General features: G+C 42.2%; 2 protein-coding genes across 6 annotated transcripts in view; one reads left to right on the top strand and one right to left on the bottom strand.

The window, feature by feature from the left end:
* The window catches only part of LOC135512922 (F-box-like/WD repeat-containing protein TBL1XR1), a 74,403-nt gene extending 54,523 nt beyond the window's left edge, over nucleotides 1-19,880 (top strand). For 2 of the 5 annotated variants that reach the window (XM_064935442.1, XM_064935440.1), the window contains 15 exons: nucleotides 387-452; nucleotides 12,834-12,936; nucleotides 13,191-13,336; nucleotides 13,836-14,055; nucleotides 14,265-14,439; nucleotides 14,761-14,902; nucleotides 15,217-15,280; nucleotides 15,360-15,457; nucleotides 15,620-15,680; nucleotides 15,888-16,009; nucleotides 16,143-16,217; nucleotides 16,539-16,666; nucleotides 16,972-17,137; nucleotides 17,363-17,464; nucleotides 17,594-19,880. In XM_064935442.1, the coding sequence (XP_064791514.1) occupies nucleotides 12,879-12,936; nucleotides 13,191-13,336; nucleotides 13,836-14,055; nucleotides 14,265-14,439; nucleotides 14,761-14,902; nucleotides 15,217-15,280; nucleotides 15,360-15,457; nucleotides 15,620-15,680; nucleotides 15,888-16,009; nucleotides 16,143-16,217; nucleotides 16,539-16,666; nucleotides 16,972-17,137; nucleotides 17,363-17,464; nucleotides 17,594-17,620 (1,584 nt within the window). In that variant the 5' untranslated portion in view covers nucleotides 387-452; nucleotides 12,834-12,878 and the 3' untranslated portion in view covers nucleotides 17,621-19,880. The remainder of the gene's footprint in view (nucleotides 1-386; nucleotides 453-12,833; nucleotides 12,937-13,190; nucleotides 13,337-13,835; nucleotides 14,056-14,264; nucleotides 14,440-14,760; nucleotides 14,903-15,216; nucleotides 15,281-15,359; nucleotides 15,458-15,619; nucleotides 15,681-15,887; nucleotides 16,010-16,142; nucleotides 16,218-16,538; nucleotides 16,667-16,971; nucleotides 17,138-17,362; nucleotides 17,465-17,593) is intronic. The other 3 variants (XM_064935443.1, XM_064935441.1, XM_064935445.1) reach the window with 2 other exon arrangements.
* Nucleotides 19,867-22,036, bottom strand: part of si:ch211-51h4.2 (uncharacterized) — a 99,759-nt gene continuing 97,589 nt past the window's right edge. The window contains exons 15-18 of the mRNA XM_064935439.1: nucleotides 21,693-21,795; nucleotides 21,394-21,463; nucleotides 21,089-21,192; nucleotides 19,867-21,013 (exon numbers count right to left, since the gene is read on the bottom strand). Coding sequence (XP_064791511.1) covers nucleotides 20,839-21,013; nucleotides 21,089-21,192; nucleotides 21,394-21,463; nucleotides 21,693-21,795 — 452 coding nt within the window. The 3' untranslated portion in view covers nucleotides 19,867-20,838. The remainder of the gene's footprint in view (nucleotides 21,014-21,088; nucleotides 21,193-21,393; nucleotides 21,464-21,692; nucleotides 21,796-22,036) is intronic.

Raw genomic sequence — 22,036 nt, 5'->3', positions numbered from 1 at the left:
TTTTCGTGAACAAGGTGGTACCTGATACACTGGCTACTGAGTGTGTATATCTCTATTATGCATACTTTGGAACACATTTCCAAAATGAAAATCACTTGGATCGGATTTTCTGGTGTTTTTAGTCTAATGTCCAGAAATAAAAAATCTGAACTTGTGGGGCCAAATAAAATCAGTTCTGCCAGTTGGGGATCCCTGTTCCAAAGATATTGAAGATAGCTTGGCAAGTGTATTTCAGACAGAACACGCAGCATGTTTTCCGTTCCCAAATAGCTGAGATATCCAACATAATCTCATAACCATTTAACAAAGAAAAGAGGCTTTGACATTTTGTAGTGCTGCAGTGTGTTTGTCAATTGCTTATTTTTGACCCTCTGTTTGTCTTGCAGGTTGTGAAACTGGTAGACTGTGCCCTTTCAAAACATATTTGTTGTGAAAACAGACTTAATACTGTGGTAAGTAGCCTGTAGGAAGCTACAGATAATGTTTATTGGTCTGCGTTTTGGGCTACATGCTGTGTAATCAGCCTTAATTTCTGAGTAGGACTTTCTCTTTTTATTGGATGGCTTTGTCTTTGTTCCTCAGCTCTGTGAGCATAGATGTGACAATTGTCATTGTAGTGTAGCCTAGTTACTGGGGAAAGAAAAAGCTCTATGGGCTATTTCTATGAACGCTGTAGTGAATGGATACTAGGCAGGATGGAGAGAGAGGGATGTAAGGTCACTCTTGCATACCTCACTCAGGCACGATCAAGGTTTCATACCTCAGACCTCTAATATTGAATAAAAAAACACAGGTCTACACTTGCGGTTTGTATGCCGATGTGGGAGCAATGGATCAGCAATGGATAAATGGATCATAAATGTGCTCTTGACATTGGGATTTATATGCTAGCACACTAAGTATGTGGACACCGCTTCAAATTAGTGGATTCTGTTATTTCAGCCACTCCCATTGATGACAAGTGTATAAAATCAAGCACACCGCCATACAGTCTCCATAGACAAACATTGGCAGTAGAATGGCCCATACTGAAGACCTCAGTGAATTTCAACATGGCACCGTCATAGGATGCCACCTTTCCAACAAGTCAGTTCGTCACATTTCTGCCCTGCTAGAGCTGCCTCGGTCAACTGTAAGTGCTGTTATTGTGAAGTGGAAATATCTAGGAGCAACAACGGCTCAGCTGCAAAGTGGTAGGCCACACAAGCTAACAGAACCGCCACGTGCTGAAGTGCATGGCGTGTTGAAATCGGCTGTTGTAACACTCACTACCGAGTTCCAAACTGCCTCTGGAAGCAACGTCGGCAGAAGAATGTCAGCACGTTACCAGCCCCAATGCATAGTGCCAACTGTAAAGTTTGGTGGATGAGGAATAATGGTCTGGTGCTGTTTTTCATGGTTCGGGCTAGACCCCTTAGTTCCAGTGAAGGGATATCTTAACGCGACAGCATACAATTACATTCTAGATGAACTTTGTGCACAAAGCGAACCATACAGAAATGGTTTGTCAAGATCGGTGTGGAAGAACTTGACTGGCACTTTGCCAAGTGCTAAGAAACTGATTAGCGATAAGATGATGATAACATTTGCATGGCACATTGGAATGAATGTGATTTGCATTTTTGTCCTTTGCAACATTTTACATTGAGAATCTTAAGTTTTTGGGGTCTTTTGTCTTCATCAGCTAAAAATACAGTATGTAAGAACTCAATGTCGCGTTGTCAAGGCTACTATGCAATTAACTTCCAATTCCAACAGCATTGTGCACATGTTGGCTATGTTAAGGCCTGTACTTCATCATTCCAAAGGTGCACATTCACCATTTCAATGTATGGATTGAGTCAGTGTGGGGAAGTTGATTAGACTGTAATGTGAAAGGAGCTAGACCTCCAGTGGATTACACACGTTCACCACAAAGTTACGTGATGGCAAGTCGATGTACTTACATGGCAATTAGCCATCCACTAGGGACAATGTGAGTGACTGTTAACACCTAGTAGGCTCACAACGAGCTAGGGCTTTGTGGATGGTGTTGAAGACCTAAATCGTGAGCTACGGCTCCGAACATTGTGGGTTCAGTCCCAGTGCAAGGCACACATTTTTAAATTTAGTCTTCTTTAATTTTATTTTTATTTTTATACCTTAACCACTTGGAATGAATGCCTAAACTTAGCCCCCAAGGTTAGTTTCAGTTTGATTAGTTGACTGTCAGCTGACAGGACATGTTGTATTTGGTATGACATGTGGATTCATATTTGGAGGTTAAGAAGTTCCAAATGGGGGGTCGCAATTTGATCATAATTCTGGAGGTTGTGTTTTGTGAAAACCAAGCTACTTTTTGTCTGGTAAGTCCAGTAGTATCAGATGCAGAATGACCTGCAGCCTGATGAATGTTGGCATGACCAGTGATCCAGGAGAATAGTCTGCTGGAGAGATAGGAGCTGTAAAATGGAAATACAGCATCATACTGACCAGTCTGTTAAGTCTATACAGGTCCAGAATCCACTTGCATAGTTTTTAAGCTCATTCAGTGAGGTTCAGTGCCCTGACAATATGATAATCTTGCAGTTTTAAGGGTCGATGCATTGGAAGGTGAGGCACAACACTATCTCCGCTTCTCTAATCATTTAACAAATCACCTTCATTTCCTAAAATGCTTCATTTCTTAGAGAGGATGTGTTTCTTTGTAAACACCGTTGCTCCCGTTTGCATCCAGTGAAACTACAGAATGTAGACTGGATGCAGATAGAATCACACCTTCTTATGTAGGCTAGGCTATTGGTGTAGAATGCATATTATTACAGTGTGAGCTTGCATAGAATGTCTGAGGTAGACTAAACTATACTGAATGTGTCTCAAAGTATGTCAAACTCTGATGTTCTTTTTGACCTCAAGGAATCCAGAAATGTCACACCTCTACATAGGAGCATGTTATGACTGCATTTCCTTTGATCTCAACGCTATCTGTGTGCCAGAGATAAAATAAGTTTGCTTCTGAGTATGTCAGTGTTCACACCACACTAGTAGGACTCACTGACAAATGACCTTGATGTACCATAGCGCTTCCATTTCCCACTCTTTCAGTTGAGATGTCAACTAGATTTTACATGGAACCCATTGCCTTTTGCAAAGCCTAGTCTATTATTAGCACAGCATGGCAACAGTTCTGCCTGTGTTTTGATTTAGGCCTATGTTTTTACTGATGTCAGCAACATGATTGGTTTTGTCTGTTTAGCTGCGAATTTGTACAAACTAGGCATATATGGTAAATCGGTGCATCAGTGATGAATCAGTGAGTGTGTGGCAAATATTGACAAAAACAGTGTTCATGTGAGAAATGTGTACAGACAGAGGTTGACTAGCTACCAAAAGAGTGGGATTGTAGCAGTTTATATTGCTTTTGCTCATTTACCCATGTCCCAAGTTAACCACAAATGCAGCAGACGGGCATGCCATTACCATCTGTCACCTTAGAGCAGCGAACAGCCTTCCAAATGGTAGGGGGATGGGATCTGCAACCTATGTTAAAACCACACGTTGACATTACCTCAATAGTTTTTTTTGCAGACCCTAACCTGCTATAGGCTGTATTAATCTCTGGTCAGTATTGCATTTGCAAGGTAATTTTCAATACAGGTTCAAGCTGTGTGTTAATACATTTCCTTGATTCTTTGAAAATGTCCAGCCAGGATGTAATTGGTTCAGCTTTTATCAGCTTTTAGATCAGGCTGCAGTCCGTGAAGTTTGTTGATAGCATGTCTGCACATTGGAGGTTTCCTTAGGGAAAAAGTGCAGTGGATTTTTTTTTTTGTGTTTTTTTATTATGTAAGATACATATTCAATAGGCCTAAATAATTAGATTTGCACTTTTCTATACCCTGAAAGATAAGAAGCCTTTGACTTTGGTTCTGACTTTTTAAGTCTAGAGGGAAATGGAAATGATGCAGGCCCTACTGTGCGAGCAGATGTGTACTCTGCCAGTATACTGTATAGCCTAGCCATTGACAACACATAGCGAGACTTTTTTGTGTGTGTATGTGTGTGTGGGGGGGGGGGGGGTAGATCAGCTTTAATATTGCAGATTGTGGCTACTGGAAATGTAGTTATCTGCATCATTTCCAATACCCCATATATTTTTTGGTAGATATCTATGTTTACCCGCCACATCCATCTTTAATCTGATTTGACACTGCCAGCGTGTGGCATGTAGGCCAAATGTGTGTGTCCATATGTGTGTGCATTTGTGTTTCACCTGTGTGTGTGTGTGTGTGTGTGTGTGTGTGTATATGTGTAGCCTGCTTTTTAGCTCGATTTAAAGCATTCTGAGAAAAGCCGCTCTGTCTCAGTGTGAAACAATAGTTGTGGCTACAAAGTGAGTCAGCTCGGCTCCATAGGCAATGTGCATGTTATGTTCTATTAGAGCTGAGCGATATGGCCAAAAATACATATTGCGATAAATTGCCTGAATTGATGCGATAACGATAATAGAACGCTAAATTTATAACATTAATGTGCACCACCGTTTTTAAAATTAGTTAGGTGGTTGTAGCCATCAATTGTCCCATTAACAATCACCCATATTAGCAAACGTATCTCATTTCAAACTTCACATTTCTCTAGTATATGCTACTTATCGTAATGAACAATATCAGAAAATTGCCTGTTATAACTGATTTGTATGGTCGGTGTCAATCATTTTCGGTTTATCGTCCCAGCTCTACAGTGGGTATAGAAAGTCACCACCCCCCTTTAAAATGTTCACATTTTGTTGCCTTTCAGCCTGAAAAACGAAAACACATAAAATCAGACTTTTTCCGGCTTTATTTACACACAATATCCAAGTGAATTGGCAAAGAAGTTACTGTGAAAATGTATTACAATTAAAACTGTAAAATACCCTGTTTGGATAAGTGAACACCACCCTGAGTTATTACTTGGTGGAACCAGCTTTTGCTTGAATTACAGCCATGAAATTCTTTGAATACTGCTCCACTAACTTATATTTGCCCATTCTTCCTTGCAGAATTGTTCAAGCTCAGTCAAATTGCATGGGGACAGATCATGGACTGCACTCTTCAAGTCATTCCACAGATTCTCAATGGGATTTACGTTGGGGCTCTGACTTGGCCAATCAAGGACATTCACCTTCTTGTCCTTCAGCCACTCTACAGTTGCTTTGGCAGTGTGCTTTGGGTCATTGTTATGTTGAAACATGATCCATCTTCCCATTTTCAATATTCTGGCAGAGGGCTGCAGGTTGTCCTCAATAATCTGTTGGTATTTTGCACTGTCCATTTTCCCTTCTATCCTGACAAGTGCTCCTGTCCCTGCTGAAGAGAAACACCCCCACAACAGGATGCTGCCACTGCCGTGCTTTACTGTAGACATGGTGTTCTTTACTGTAGACATGGTGTTCTTTACTGTAGACATGGTGTTCTTTACTGTAGACATGGTGTTCTTTACTGTAGACATGGTGTTCTTTACTGAAGACATGGTGTTCTATAATGTAGACATGGTGTTCTTTACTGTAGACATGGTGTTCTTTACTGAAGACATGGTGTTCTTTACTGTGGGCATGGTATCAGTTCACTGTAGGCATGGTGTTCTTTACTGTAGGCATGGTGTTCTGTACTGTAGGCATGGTGTTCTTCACTGTAGGCATGGTGTTCTATTCTGTATGCGTGGTGTCAGTTCACTGTAGACATGGTGTTATTTACTGTAGACATGGTGTTATTTACTGTAGACATGGTGTTCTTTACTGTACACATGGTGTTCTTTACTGTAGACATGGTGTTCTTTACTGTATGCATGGTATCAGTTCACTGTAGGCATGGTGTTCTATACTGTAGACATGGTGTTCTTTACTGTAGACATGGTGTTCTTTACTGTAGGCATGGTGTTCTATACTGTATGCATGGTATCAGTTCACTGTAGGCATGGTGTTCTATACTGTAGGCATGGTGTTCTTTACTGTAGGCATGGTGTTCTTTACTGTAAAAATGGTGTTCTTTATTGTGGGCATGGTATCAGTTCACTGTAGGCATGGTGTTCTTCACTGTAGGCATGGTGTCAGTTCACTGTAGGCATGGTGTTCTTTACTGTAGGCATGGTATTCTATACTGTAGGCATGGTGTTCTATACTGTAGGCATGGTGTTCTATACTGTAGGCATGGTGTTCTATACTGCAGGCATGGTGTTCTATACTGCAGGCATGGTGTTCTATACTGCAGGCATGGTGTTCTATACTGTAGGCATGGTGTTCTATACTTTAGGCATGGTGTTCTATACTGTAGGCATGGTGTTCTATACTGTAGATATGGTGTTATATACTGTAGGCATGGTGTTCTATACTGTAGGCATGGTGTTCTATACTGTAGATATGGTGTTCTATACTGTAGGCATGGTGTTCTATACTGTAGGCATGGTGTTCTATACTGTAGGCATGGTGTTCTATACTGCAGGCATGGTGTTCTATACTGCAGGCATGGTGTTCTATACTGCAGGCATGGTGTTCTATACTGTAGGCATGGTGTTCTTCACTGTAGGCATTTTTTTTTTTCACCTTTATTTATCCAGGTAGGCAAATTGAAAACAAGTTCTCATTTACAATTGCGACCTGGCCAAGATTAAGCAGTTTGACACATACAACGACACCGAGTTACACATGGAGTAAAACAAACATACAGTCAATAATACAATATCAACAAGTCTATATACGATGTGAGCAAATGAGGTGAGATAAGGGAGGTAAAGGCAAAAAAAGGCCATGGTGGCAAAGTAAATACAATATAGCAAGTAAAACACTGGAATGGTAGATTTGCAGTGGAAAAATGTGCAGAGTAGAAATAAAAATAATGGGGTGCAAAGGAGCAAAATAAATAAATAAATAAAATAAATACAGTAGGGAAAGAGGTAGTTGTTTGGGCTAAATTATAGGTGGGCTATGTACAGGTGCAGGAATCTGTGAGCTGCTCTGACAGTTGGTGCTTAAAGCTAGTGAGGAAGATAAGTGTTTCCAGTTTCAGAGATTTTTGTAGTTCGTTCCAGTCATTGGCAGCAGAGAACTGGAAGGAGAGGCGGCCAAAGAAAGAATTGGTTTTGGGGGTGACCAGAGAGATATACCTGCTGGAGCGCGTGCTACAGGTGGGTGATGCTATGGTGACCAGCGAGCTGAGATAAGGGGGGACTTTACCTAGCAGGGTCTTGTAGATGACATGGAGCCAGTGGGTTTGGCGACGAGTATGAAGCGAGGGTCCAGCCAACGAGAGCGTACAGGTCGCAATGGTGGGTAGTATATGGGGCTTTGGTGACCAAACGAATTGCACTGTGATAGACTGCATCCAATTTGCTGAGTAGGGTATTGGAGGCCACTTTGTAAATGACATCGCCGAAGTCGAGGATTGGTAGGATGGTCAGCTTTACAAGGGTATGTTTGGCCGCGTGAGTGAAGGATGCTTTGTTGCGAAATAGGAAGCCAATTCTAGATTTAACTTTGGATTGGAGATGTTTGATATGGGTATGGAAGGAGAGTTTACAGTCTAACCAGACACGTAGGTATTTGTAGTTGTCCACGTATTCTAAGTCAGAGCCGTCCAGAGAAGTGATGTTGGGCAGGCGGGCAGGTGCAGGCAGCGATCGGTTGAAGAGCATGCATATAGTTTTACTTGTATTTAAGAGCAATTGGAGGCCACGGAAGGAGAGTTGTATGGCATTGAAGCTTGCCTGGAGGGTTGTTAACACAGTGTCCAAAGAAGGGCCAGAAGTATACAGAATGGTGTCGTCTACGTAGAGGTGGATCAGAGACTCACCAGCAGCAAGAGCGACATCATTGATGTATACAGAGAAGAGCGTCGGTCCAAGAATTGAACCCTGTGGCACCCCCATAGAGACTGCCAGAGGTCCGGACAGCAGACCCTCCGATTTGACACACTGAACTCTATCAGAGAAGTAGTTGGTGAACCAGGCAAGGCAATCATCTGAGAAACCAAGGCTGTCAAGTCTGCCGATGAGGATGTGGTGATTGACAGAGTCGAAAGCCCTGGCCAGATCAATGAATACGGCTGCACAGTAATATTTCTTATCGTTGGCGGTTAAGATATCGTTTAGGACCTTGAGCGTGGCTGAGGTGCACCCATGACCAGCTCTGAAACCAGATTGCATAGCAGAGAAGGTATGGTGAGATTCGAAATGGTCGGTAATCTGTTTGGCATGGTGTTCTATACTGTAGACATGGTGTCAGTTCACTGTAGACATGGTGTTCTATACTGTAGGCATGGTGTTCTATACTGTATGCATGGTGTCAGTTCACTGTAGGCATGGTGTTCTTTACTGTAGACATGGTGTTCTTTACTGTAGGCATGGTGTTCAATACTGTAGACATGTTGTCAGTTCACTGTAGACATGGTGTTCTTTACTGTAGGCATGGTGTCAGTTTAATGTAGGCATGGTGTCAGTTTACTGTAGGCATGGTGTCAGTTCACTGTAGGCATGGTGGTCTATAATGTAGACATGGTGTTCTATACTGTAGGCACGGTGTCTGTTCACTGTAGGCATGGTGTTCTATACTGTAGGCATGGTGTTCTATACTGTATGCATGGTGTTCTGTACTGTAGGCATGGTGTTCTGTACTGTAGGCATGGTGTCAGTTTACTGTAGGCATGGTGTCTGTTCACTGTAGGCATGGTGTCTGTTCACTGCAGCCATGGTGTTCTTTTTTGTAGGCGTGGCGTTCTATACTGTAGGCGTGGCGTTCTATACTATAGGCGTGGTGTCTGTTCACTGTCGGCGTGGTGTCTGTTCACTGTAGGCATGGCGTTCTATACTGTAGGGATGGTGTCTGTTCACTGTAGGCATGGTGTTCTATACTGTAGGAATGGTGTTCTATACTGTAGGCGTGGCGTTCTATACTGTAGGCGTGGCGTTCTATACTGTAGGCGTGGTGTTCTATACTGTAGGCATGGTGTTCTATACTGTAGGCATGGTGTTCTTTACTGTAGGCATGGTGTGAGTTTACTGTAGGCATGGTGTCAGTTTCCTGTAGGCATGGTGTCAGTTTCCTGTAGGCATGGTGTCAGTTTCCTGTAGGCATGGTGTCAGTTTACTGTAGGCATGGTGTCAGTTCACTGTAGGCATGGTGTTCTATACTGTAGGCATGGTGTTCTTTACTGTAGGCATGGTGCTCTTTACTGTAGGCATGGTGTCAGTTCACTGTAGGCATGGTGTTTTTTACTGTAGGCATGGTGTTCTATACTGTAGGCATGGTGTTCTTTACTGTAGGCATGGTGCTCTTTACTGTAGGCATGGTGTCAGTTCACTGTAGGCATGGTGTTTTTTACTGTAGGCATGGTGTTCTATACTGTAGGCATGGTGTTCTATACTGTAGGCATGGTGTCAGTTCACTGTAGGCATGGTGTCAGTTCACTGTAGGCATGGTGTTCTATACTGTAGATATGGTGTTCTATACTGCAGGCATGGTGTTCTATACTGTAGGCATGGTGTTCTATACTGCAGGCATGGTGTTCTATACTGTAGGCATGGTGTCAGTTCACTGTAGGCATGATGTTCTTTACTTTGGTCATGGTGTTCTATACTGTAGGCATGGTGTTCTATACTGCAGGCATGGTGTTCTATACTGTAGGCATGGTGTCAGTTCACTGTAGGCATGGTGTCAGTTCACTGTAGGCATGGTGTTCTATACTGTAGGCATGGTGTTCTTTACTGTAGGCATGGTGTTCTTTACTGTAGGCATGGTGTTCTTTACTGCAGGCATGGTGTTCTATGCTGCAGGCATGGTGTTCTGTGCTGTAGGCATGGTGTTCTATACTGCAGGCATGGTGTTCTATACTGTAGGCATGGTGTTCTTTACTGTAGGCATGGTGTTTTTTACTGTAGGCATGGTGTTCTATACTGCAGGCATGGTGTTCTATACTGCAGGCATGGTGTTCTATACTGTAGGCATGGTGTCAGTTCACTGTAGGCATTGTGTTCTTTACTGTAGGCATGGTGTTCTATACTGTAGGCATGGTGTTCTATACTGTAGGCATGGTGTCAGTTCACTGTAGGCATGGTGTTCTATACTGTAGGCATGGTGTTCTATACTGTAGGCATGGTGTCAGTTCACTGTAGGCATGGTGTTTTTTACTGTAGGCATGGTGTTCTATACTGCAGGCATGGTGTTCTATACTGCAGGCATGGTGTTCTATACTGTAGGCATGGTGTCAGTTCACTGTAGGCATGGTGTTCTTTACTGTAGGCATGGTGTTCTATACTGTAGGCATGGTGTCAGTTCACTGTAGGCATGGTGTTCTATACTGTAGGCATGGTGTTCTATACTGCAGGCATGGTGTTCTATACTGTAGGCATGGTGTCAGTTCACTGTAGGCATGGTGTCAGTTCACTGTAGGCATGGTGTTTTTTTATTGTAGGCATGGTGTTTTTTTATTGTAGGCATGGTCTTCTTTGGGTGGAAGAATATATTGGGTTTTCGTCAGACATATGGTTTTGCATTCAGGTCAAAAGGTTACATTTCGTTCTCATCTGACCACAGCACCTTTTTCCACTTGGCCTCAGAATCTACAATATGCTTTTTCGCAAAGCTCAAATGACACTTGATGTGGATTTTTTTAGGGGTGTTTTTTTTTCTTGCCACCCTCCTGCAGGGGCCAGATTAATGCAGCGTTTGTGATAATGTGGTCACATGCACACATTGACTAGTCTTTGCCATAAAGGCCTGAAGCTCCTTCAAAGTCGCCATTGGATCCTTGGTAACCTCTCTGATCTGTCTCCTCCTTGCCCGGTTTGGAGTGACGGCCTGATCTATGCAGGGTCTGGGCATAACCATACGCCTTCCACTTCTTAAAAATGGTCTTAACTGTGCTCCGAGGGACAAATCTGAAATCTTTTTATATCCATTCCCTGATTTGTGCCTTTCCACAACTTTATCTTGTAGACCTTTTGAAAGTACCTTTCTGCCCATAGTTGATTCTTTGCTTTGAATTGCACTACGAAGCAGTGGAGTCCTCTATGAACAACTGCTTTTATTCTGTCTAATCAAAGTCAATACTAATGATCACAGATGGAAGCCAATTAGCTTGATTTGTGATCTGGAAGATGGTTGGTTATACCTCAGCAAATTTGGAATTGCAATTCTGTGGGGGTGGGGGTGTATTCACTTATCCAAATAGGGTATTTTACTGTTTTACTTTTTTGAAAATATTTTTGGGGGTGGTTTCATTTCAGGATGTAAGGCAACAAAAGGTGAACAGTTTGAAAGGGGGTGGTGACTTTGTATACACACTGTACATGTATGTTATATTCTAAACCAAAGGCTGTAAAAGTGGCATGATCGGACATCATGCAGGACAGGAACATCTGAACCAGTGTTGAGACATTTTTTATATCAATTGTTAAAAGTATAAAAGATCATATGACATACCTACCAGAATCACTTTGGGATGTAGGCGAGTAGTAAACGACATCATTTCTGAGACTGGAGATGGGGCAGAGGTGAACATTTCTTTTACAGGAAGATGAAGTGCTCCATCTCTACAGCTGTGCTCTCTCACTCTCTCAAAATAGACCAACACCTCATCACTTTGATATGGCGATGAAAAGGGAATGAACTACGTCTCTAGGGGTGTGTTCAAGTATAAAAGTAGATGACAAAATTCTGTACGGTTTGCAAACAAACCACATCCTATGACAGTTTTTTGTCAAGAATAGGCCTACACATCTCTTAAGAGAATTGATGATGGTTGACAAGGCATCATCTGGGTTAGGGTTTGGCCGTGGTAGGCCGTAATTGTAAATAGGAATTTGTTCTTAATTAACTGACTTGCGTAGTTAAATAAATAAATCAAATAAATACATTGAAACTTCCTCAATAATACTATCTTCAGTAGCTAGGACTACTAAGATTGGACCTTCTCTGTAGAGTTCTGTTATGGTCATGCTATGTTTTGACATGGAAATTAGAATGTGCTCCAGTATTCTACCGGAAATATGTCTCTTCAGATTTGAGGTATCTTTGGGTGAATGTACAGTTCTGCATGGCTGCCTATTGATTCGTTATTTCAGATGTCACTCTTGTGAAACACCAGTAGCACAGGTCCTGAAGTGGTTTCTCCAGAGAGAAGGATGTTTGTGCTCCTGTTCTATATCTCTCTGAATGGATGAACCCAGTTAAAACACGGTCTATTCTGTGGTCATGCCCATGCTTGCTTGTTTGTCACTACCATGATTCTGCAAGGTCCCAGACTAACCCTGTGCTGCTCCGAGTCAGACCTGGCTGAGATAAACACCACTGCTCTCATTGATGGACTACAGCCCAGAGTACAGCTCGTCTATGGAAAGAGAATCCCCCCCCCACACACACACACACACACACACACACACACACACACACACACACACACACACACACACACACACACACACACACTGTCAACAGAGATCCTGAGATTCCTTTTTTAACTCAACAGCGCCACTGCGGTGCAATGGTGGTAATGCGTACTACACCTTGTTATTTGCCATGCAGGAGAGACGCACTGTAGCAGTGCTGCTGCTCCTGTCCACAGTTAGCAGTTAGCACCCAACAGCAGGTCCCCGCTGCCCTGCCCTGGTGTGAACTGTGTGTACAGCAGATTGTGGAAGGATTTTTGCACACAGACAATGTGTTAGTGGTAGTGGCATCTTCTGGGAGGAAATCACTCCCCAGTCCTAGCTTCAGTTCTTACTTAGCAGCACTATGTAGTGTGATTGGTATAGTGTGAAAATATGTTGCTCTGAGTTTGGATAAACAACTGTCTCACCACCACCTCCTCCCTTCCCTTCAGGCCTGTGTCCTGTTTGCTGACCTCATGGTGTAACCAGGTATAAAGATGAGCATAAGCAGTGATGAGGTCAACTTCCTGGTGTACAGATACCTACAGGAGTCAGGTAGGCTCTATCTGACGCTTCAACCACACATCTGGAAGCAAACGCAATTGAAGCCAGACTGCTTTCGAAATAATCTTACCGTATATTCTCCTTATGTAATGTTCTATAGCTATTAAAGGGTGCCCTGAAAATGTGCACTCTGAGAACAACCACAGAGCTATTTGAAGTGTGCCATTTCCAGAGGCACCAGAGGGAGGGATCTGCTCTATGTAATGTGCTGCCTACTGACATGCTCCTCATGCCTCCCCTTACAGGGTTTTCCCACTCAGCCTTCACGTTTGGGATAGAGAGCCACATCAGTCAGTCTAACATCAATGGAGCCCTGGTGCCCCCTGCTGCCCTCATCTCCATCATACAGAAGGGCCTGCAGTACGTGGAGGCTGAAGTCAGCATTAATGAGGTGAGCTCATCTCCTCATTCACACAAGTCATTATTATCACAGCATCACATCATCTTATCAGGGAATCCGTGGACTTTATTACTGCAAGCCAAGCTAACTGTGATGAAATGCAGAACATGGCATCGGTTTGATCAGAAAGCATATGAATGCAGTGCGAGGTTTCTGTTCTTCAGTTATGCAGTTATCAACCAATGTAGCTTTATAATACATTGCATTACGTTTTAATAGATGGTTCTCTAGTGATTTGTTTTAGTGTTTTATCCTTTAATTTAAGTCAAAGGAGGTTGGTGGAAACTTAATTGGGGAGGACGGGTTTGGGGTAATGGGTGGAGCAGAATTATTTGAATGGTATCAATCACATGGTTTCCGTGTGCCATGAGCCATCCTCCCCTCAGCAGCCTCAACTGGATTTAACCTACCATTGCTTACAGCTACAGTAGTTATTTAGCAGTTTGAAGCCTTTGATTTTGAGTCTAACCAGCTTTTCTGCTGTCCCCAGGACGGTACACTGTTTGACGGGCGGCCGATCGAGTCCCTGTCGCTCATCGACGCGGTAATGCCGGACGTGGTGCAGACACGGCAGCAGGCCTACCGAGACAAGCTGGCCCAGCAGCAGGCGGCCCAGGCCCCCCCAGCCAATGCCACCAACATGACAGCCAACACCAAGAATGGAGAGAACACGGCCAATGGCGAGGAGAACGGAGCGCACGCCTTAGCTAGTGAGTCTCAGTCCACGGCCCTGGGCTTAGTGTTTATTAACCATAACACACCGAGCGAGAAAGAGGATAATGTCCCTAAAACATTCTGCTATTAGTTCGCTCTTTATGGCTAGTTTGTGCATGTTCTGTTATTTTGAACATCATTGTTGTGGTTGAGAATGTAAACTACCAAAAGAGTCAATGCCAATACTGGACGTTTTGTTATTCAGATCATGCACATGCTGATGAGGTGCTCTCTGTGTGCCATACAGACAACCATGCAGACTTGATGGAGGTGGACGGGGACATGGAGATTCCCCAGAACAAAGCCATGGTGCTCCGAGGCCACGAGTCAGAGGTGTTCATCTGCGCTTGGAACCCTGTCTCCGACCTGCTCGCCTCAGGGTCAGTGTCTGTCTCTCTCTGAGGTTATTGCATTAAGCTCAAATAATTAAAGTCCTATATTTATCTGTATCCTGGTTAGAGTTGCAAAATTATGGTAACTTTCCACAAAACCCCAGGTATTCCAGAAATCCGGGTTGTAGGATCTGGATTTCCTGATTCCGTGAATCTTCCAACCGGGATGTCTGGAAAACCTGGGAATTGTGGGAAAGTTTTGCAACCCTAATTGAACGAATGAGTGACCCATGACCTTTCTATGTTGCTATTTTGTTGTATTGTAATTGCTCTGGGCTGTGCTAACTGTCCCTCCCCTCTCTGGTGCAGGTCTGGGGACTCAACGGCACGGATCTGGAACCTGAGTGAGAACAGCACCAGCAGCTCCACGCAGCTTGTACTGAGGCACTGCATACGGGAGGGAGGCCAGGATGTCCCCAGCAACAAAGACGTTACATCATTAGACTGGAATGTGAGTCAGAGATCTACACACACACACAAGCCTGCTCCATGTTCCCGCTCACAAATCCCATAACTTTATTTCCACATTTATGTCCGCTGCTCCTGTTCTGAATGCTGTTACTAGGAGCCACTTCAAACTGCTTTTATGTTCAAAGCTTTGATCTTTTTTAATTACCCCAATTATTTTGAGGTGTAATACTGTTTTGTTGTACTGTAGGCTGGCAAGGGAAGTTTCATTGAGCAGAATCATGTGCTGAACAATATGTATTCTCTTTCATTCCATTTAACTTAATGTATATGTGTTATACCTCTTCCCCCTGACAGAGTGAGGGTACTTTACTAGCAACCGGCTCATATGATGGATTTGCCAGGATCTGGACAAAGGATGGTGGGTTGCCACTTTGACCTTCTTTTTCAACTTAACATGTTGTCAGTTTCCTCTCTAATATATATGATTTGAACCCTAGGTAATCTTGCCAGTACCCTGGGTCAACACAAAGGTCCCATTTTTGCATTGAAATGGAACAAGAAAGGAAACTTCATTCTTAGCGCCGGAGTAGATAAGGTAAGAACCCAACAGCCTTTTTCTTTTTTTGTTGTGAGCTAAAGACATGAAATGCTATGAAGGCTCATTCACCTCTTCTGGTATTCAGGACTAAAAGAACATTCTGTTATTCTCAGGCGTGTTCTAATTGAGATGTTTTTCTTTGTGTGTTTCTCCCTCCAGACTACAATCATATGGGATGCTCACACAGGAGAAGCCAAGCAGCAGTTCCCGTTCCATTCAGGTGCACTGAATTATCCAATGGCTTCTTTCCTGACTCTTCATTAACCCTTACTAGACATGTATCGGTACATACTTACATGAATATATACAGTAAGGGTATTTTTGTGCCGACTCATTCTTAGTTTCTGTCAAGCACAGAAAGAAAGAAGTAGAGTTCTATGTTGTTTATTCATTGTTTTCTTCCGCTCCTCTTGTTGTGACTCCATAGCGCCTGCTCTGGATGTGGACTGGCAGAGCAACAACACGTTTGCCTCCTGCAGTACAGACATGTGCATCCATGTGTGTAAACTTGGCCAGGACAGGCCCATCAAAACATTCCAAGGACACACGGTAAGTCAGCCCAATTACCCCACAGCGTTACACTGCTCCTGCAGCCATCATAGTACTATGCCATAGCCATTTTGTCCAGTTTTCTATGGGTCAGAGGCATTGCCTCCTCTGTCTGTGCTCCCCTCCGCTCCAGAATGAAGTAAATGCAATCAAATGGGATCCAACCGGTAACCTGCTGGCCTCTTGCTCAGACGACATGACGCTGAAGGTAAGTTATGAATGAAAATTGTCTAGCTACGTCCAGCACTCTTACACTTAAGTATTGTCTGCGTTGTTGATTACTGTCCCTGTTAAATAAAATATTTAAATACTTGTGCATTGTAATGGTTTGCTCTGGATTATATATCAGAAATTCAAATAAGTAATGTTTTGTATATATTTCTCTATACATTTCTTCATTGTGAATTGTCAACCTTTGACAAATTGTCAACCTGAAAAATAAACCAAGTATAAAACCAACCAAACATTCTTATCTATCTGAACATTCAGCATTTTGGATATTCACCATCACGTCATTTTACCATGCTAGATCTGGAGTATGAAACAGGACACATGTGTTCATGACCTGCAAGCTCACAACAAAGAGATCTACACCATCAAATGGAGCCCCACTGGTCCTGGAACCAACAACCCCAATGCCAATCTCATGCTTGCCAGGTACTGAAACAGAAGCACTGCTGCGCCCTCTATGTGGGCATCCATTAGTTTGGATGTGAAAGCAGCATTACTGGCTGTGATAACAGCGGTGTGGCCCTGTTAGAGGGTAATAGACTGATGACTACACTGTTTCTGGGCCAGCCACAATGTCTTTGTGCCCTGAACCAAAACTCTTCACCTGAATTGCCCCAGTTTTCATGCTTCTGAATTGGGGCTTTGTGTTTGAAGTGAGCTATGACTATGAACTAAGTATTTCTTCTAGGGAGGAGGCAGATCGATGAGTGTTTTTCCTGTGTTCCCTGCAGTGCATCCTTTGATTCGACGGTGCGGCTGTGGGATGTGGACCGAGGTATCTGCATTCACACGCTAACCAAACACCAGGAGCCTGTCTACAGTGTGGCATTCAGCCCCGACGGCAGGCATCTGGCCAGTGGCTCCTTTGACAAGTGTGTTCACATCTGGAACACGCAGGTACAGTCCCGACACTGTCTTGCACGGAGTGGAGAACTGTTAGTGATATTAGCTTCCTGTATTGTTATGCAGTTAGTTGCTTAGGTCAGTGGTAGTGCTTATTTTGGAGACTTTAATTAGGCTTTCGAATGGATTTAAATCTAAGAAAGCTATGGTATAGCCTTTGGCTTGTGGTTGTTGATCTGAAACGATAACACTGTCTTCGCTTCCCTTTCCATTCCACAGACTGGTGCTTTAGTCCATAGTTACAGGGGGACAGGGGGAATCTTTGAAGTTTGCTGGAATGCAGCAGGTGACAAAGTGGGAGCAAGTGCATCAGATGGATCTGTGAGTACACATTATTTAGCATTTTCATATACTTCATGAAAAAATGTCACCAAAAAAATTAAGGGTTTATCACTCTGAGATATACAGGTCATAATATATATATATTAAAAAGCTTCTCTTGTTTTCCAGGTTTGTGTATTAGATCTGCGGAAGTAACACTCCTTGTTGGAAGCCATGGACCGACAGTGAATGTGTACATAGCCAAAATAACTGTCCCTGCCCCATGTACTGCTAGTCCCTCTGAACCATGGCCGGCCACTACAGACCAGAAACAAGCACCCCAACCTCTACACAACAGATTCAGGAGCAAGGACACAATCTGTGCAGCAAATCCTTCCAGAGACATTAAAGGGACACAGACAAAAAAAAAAAAAAGATCCATATATGTACCAACATTTCAAAGCTATTTTGCTTTTTGATCTTTAAACCATCCTCATCAAGACAAAAAAAATATTTTAAACTTTGTTGGTAGTTCAGTCTCTGTGTACAGACATATCGGCTTTCCCGTCCTGCGGCAGGCAGTTAGGTTTTAAAAAATGATTTCAATGTTTAAGTTAATATTTTTGGACAGCTGCATGAAGTGGAGGAGTCCTCTTTTTATACACACTCACAAAACAGTTCTTGAAAAAAATAGTCTTTGGTAGTGTGCGCTTTGTGGTTCAAAACAATATGGGGACTTGTTTTTACTGTTGACATCTAAATGCAGTAGTTTTTATTTCTTTCCTTTACAGGATACATTGATTCTCCTGACTTAATATTATTACAAATTAACATTGGGTGCACATGAAAGAAGTGGCATTGTACAGCTGGATGCTTTAAAACCATTTTTATGGTTGGTTTGTGCACCATTGATGGAGCTAGAAAAACGTTCCATGATTACCCCTGGACAAAGCTGTACTGCTGTAGTTATCATGTGGAAACATCCAGTATTGGATCGCTTAAAGAAGAGATGCAGACGAGTCAGTATCCAATGACTGTTCCCTCCCTCCAGTGTGAATGGTTGGAACTGTGATGTCCACTAGACCTTTCACCAGAGTGCTTCCACTGGGCAAACTGAGGCCCCTTTTACAACATATAGCAAAAAGGGAAGACTTGCTTTAAGTTTTGTATTCTTCTAATGAAAACTTAGCTGATAATGTGATTCTCTCAGATGTTTTTCCAGATACATTTCATATTGCTGATGTATCATCTGTCACAACAAAACTTCCATTAAGCTTTTACTCAAAGTGGTTTACATGTTGATTAGGCAAAGTTATCACTCAAGTCCCATAGACCATTTCCCAAACTAGATATTGACTTAGGTTATTTGGATCACAAACAAGCAATGCTGTTTTCAGAGGAAAAATGTAATCTTAAAGCAAGTCTGGGTGTTGGGCTAGGAATCAGAAATCACATGGAGTAACATGCACCATATCAATTATTTTTGTGCTGCTCAATATTTTAAAAAGTTAACTGAATTTGAAGCATAACAATTTAAAGACATGCGACAGACACTGTGTGGTATCTTTTCAAATCATTGTAAGAAGAGAAATCCCCTGCTGGACAGTAATCAATCGATTGTTGAAAGTCAAACAAAAAAGATTTAACTATCTTAATTTGAAATGGGACACATCTGAATATTCACCGGTTACAGTCTAGATATCCTGTTAAATGTAGTGTGTGTTTGTTTTTTTTAAACAAAGAAAGCCAGTCTGATTTTACAGATGGCAGAATGAGGTTTTGGCTTGATGGAAATGTGAGGATCCATGGCCAGGATCCCTTGTTCCCCTGGTTTAAGACTTATGTTAGCGGTTTATTTTTTGGGATATCACTACACATATAGGGGCAGATGCATGGGTCCATATGAAACCTACTCCTGGTCTCAAAAAGCACTTTCAATTGAAACATTGAGGATGTTTATTATTAGAGTAGGTTTAATCAGGGTCTGTGCAACCATCCCATAAATGTGCATTTTATACAGAGTGTAGTCCTTTTAAATCTGTAAAAACTGTCTACTCTAAGTAGATTGTACCATCTGGACACTATTTATTATACAGTCTATGACAGTGGAAGGTTATTTTAGGTTTTCTTTTATGATAAATCTGCTGTCCTAGTGTCTGCTTTGCCCTTCATTTTCACTACCTGAATTCTAATCATATTCTTATGTGTATGTCCTCTGGACATTTTGTACTCTTTTAAAACTTTTGTAATTCATATTTCTTTGTAGCCTAAAGGAGTAAAACGTAAGATTATTGGAGATAATCAAGTACAGTATGTTCCAGTTTAATGATTTTTTTGGTTCCACATTGCATCATGAGTGCCCACGCCCCACCCTTGGTTTCTCGAGTCAAAATGTGTTTTTGCAGATTGCATTGATCTGTTGTAATTTGAACCAGATCTGAAAAAAAGTCCAGAATAAAATATATTTTGATATTAATATATCATTTTTTATTGGATTTTCCCCTTGTTTATCTGTTTATTCTAAACATGTTCAGCTAGTTAGATACATACATATGAAAGCATTTGTAGGGAAAGAAGCTGTAGGCAACTTTTCAATAGTGAGATCCCAGACATCATGCTGTGGCATCATACCAGTTATTGGCTGTTTTGATGACTCACCAGTCTGTACATTTACTGTCTAAACTAAAATAATTGTGTATATTCTCTGGTTGCGCTGTTAAACAATGCATATATTGAGCTGTAAAGACTCCCTAATAGCATGACTGCTGGTAATTCAATACAAAATAATTACATGAAAATGAAACATAGACCGAGATTCAATTCAGATCAAGTGTTAACCTGCAATTACAGACACCCACATAGCGGATGTTTAGGCGATGTCGAAGGTGGAACTGCGTTCGAGCCATCAAATCGGTGAGCAGCTGCTCTTCCATCATTGTCACAAAGCCACACCTGCCCAAATCTCTAGAAGTTCAGAATAAGAAAGTGTAGGCTATATAGAAAGAATTTCGCTCAAATTGAAAATAATGAAACTAAATAATAATCTTAATCAAGGTGTAGACTACATCCCACATTGTAGTGTTCAAACTTCTAAAAAAGGCTGCATGGAATTTCTGTTATAGCAACTTCGTGCAGCCAATGGCAATGTCCACTTTAGGTGTAATGCCTGGAGTCACTTTTGGATTTGACAGCTAACGCAGTTCCATATCTGCCACCGACAAAACAACCGCTATGCAGATGTTGACCAACACGGATCTGATTGAATCGAGCCCTTACAGTACATGAAATAGTTGACCGTAGGAGACATCCCTGATGCTGTTAATGTTCAAGAGGAAGCTGCATGACGTCCATGAATGAGCAAATGAACACAGCATTGTTATCACCACCACACGGCTCCCAGGCTTGCGGCTACCGTCCATCGTTCACAGTAGTGCTCAGCTCAAAGAATAGTTGGTGAGGAGAGGTTGGGAGGAGTGCTGTAAATTGTGCTCTGCTATCTCTACGATGCTCTGGATAACATCGTAGGCCACAGCAAACAGGAAGTAAATAGGCAAGGTCCAGTGGAGTTGGAAGACCCGCTGGCCCACAGGCAGAGGCACTGTCAGGTGTCTGGGAGGAGAGGAAGAGATGAGAACCTGTAGGAACTAGTTCTCTGTATCACTGATAAGACAGTAGGCTACTCACTGAAATCCCTCTGATCTGGAGGCTCGCAGCATCACAAAGATGAACAACCCAACTTCAGTGTTCAAAGAGAAAGACACCACTTTGTCCAACATCACCACAAATCCCTAGTTAAAGGGTACACATAAATATAGCTTGCTGTATTACCCTTATGTTCCTACATACCATAATAACTGGTTTGGATACTTGATTATCATAGCTCATTGGAATAATTTGAAACAGCAATCAAGCACAAATTCCTACTCTAGCCTAGATCCAGTTAGAATTTTTTTATTTTGCTGTAGCAGGAGGAAGAATGAGGCACTTACCCTTGGATCACACAATGAGACAATAAAAATGATTCCAAATGCAAGCAGAGATATGAGCCCATTGGCAAGACTGTCAAGGAGAAAAGACAACATGGATTGTTTGGTTAATATCATGAAATCAACTTAATTAGTCAAAGTAAGCATCCTGAATGCTTCATAACCTTTTCTATTACAGGGACAGATAAATATAATATTTTTATGGGAGTGGTAATGGTCAGCAAATGAGAAAGCAAATGGCCTGTGAAATCATCTTGTGACAGGAGGAATTCAAAACCAGATGGAGAAGTAGAATTGTATACCCTCTTGAACTGCATCTGTGGAAGCTCTGTGGTAATGTCCTCTCCCAGACTTTAGACATCCATTCCAACTTGGTGTTCCAGTGTGAGTTCACAAGGCCATCAACTGAAACAAAACAACCAAACACAGTCAATATACCTACAAGGCTTCTTAAAGCTGTAGATTTATACAATTGTACATGTAAATAAATGCAATTGGTATTTTTCATGACTCATATCATTTTGATTATTTAGATCACTTGAAGAAAGGAGAGATAATGATGCCACATTAATGAAAGGCATAATTGTGTTACCATGAAACGTGATTTATTGCAGATATTTTGAAAATAGAGATGTTATCCTGAATC

Source organism: Oncorhynchus masou, chromosome 24 (genome assembly GCF_036934945.1).
Source record: "Oncorhynchus masou masou isolate Uvic2021 chromosome 24, UVic_Omas_1.1, whole genome shotgun sequence".
Taxonomy (NCBI): domain Eukaryota; kingdom Metazoa; phylum Chordata; class Actinopteri; order Salmoniformes; family Salmonidae; genus Oncorhynchus; species Oncorhynchus masou.
Note: the sequence above shows the minus strand (reverse complement) of the source record. Positions and strands in the feature narration are given on the sequence as shown.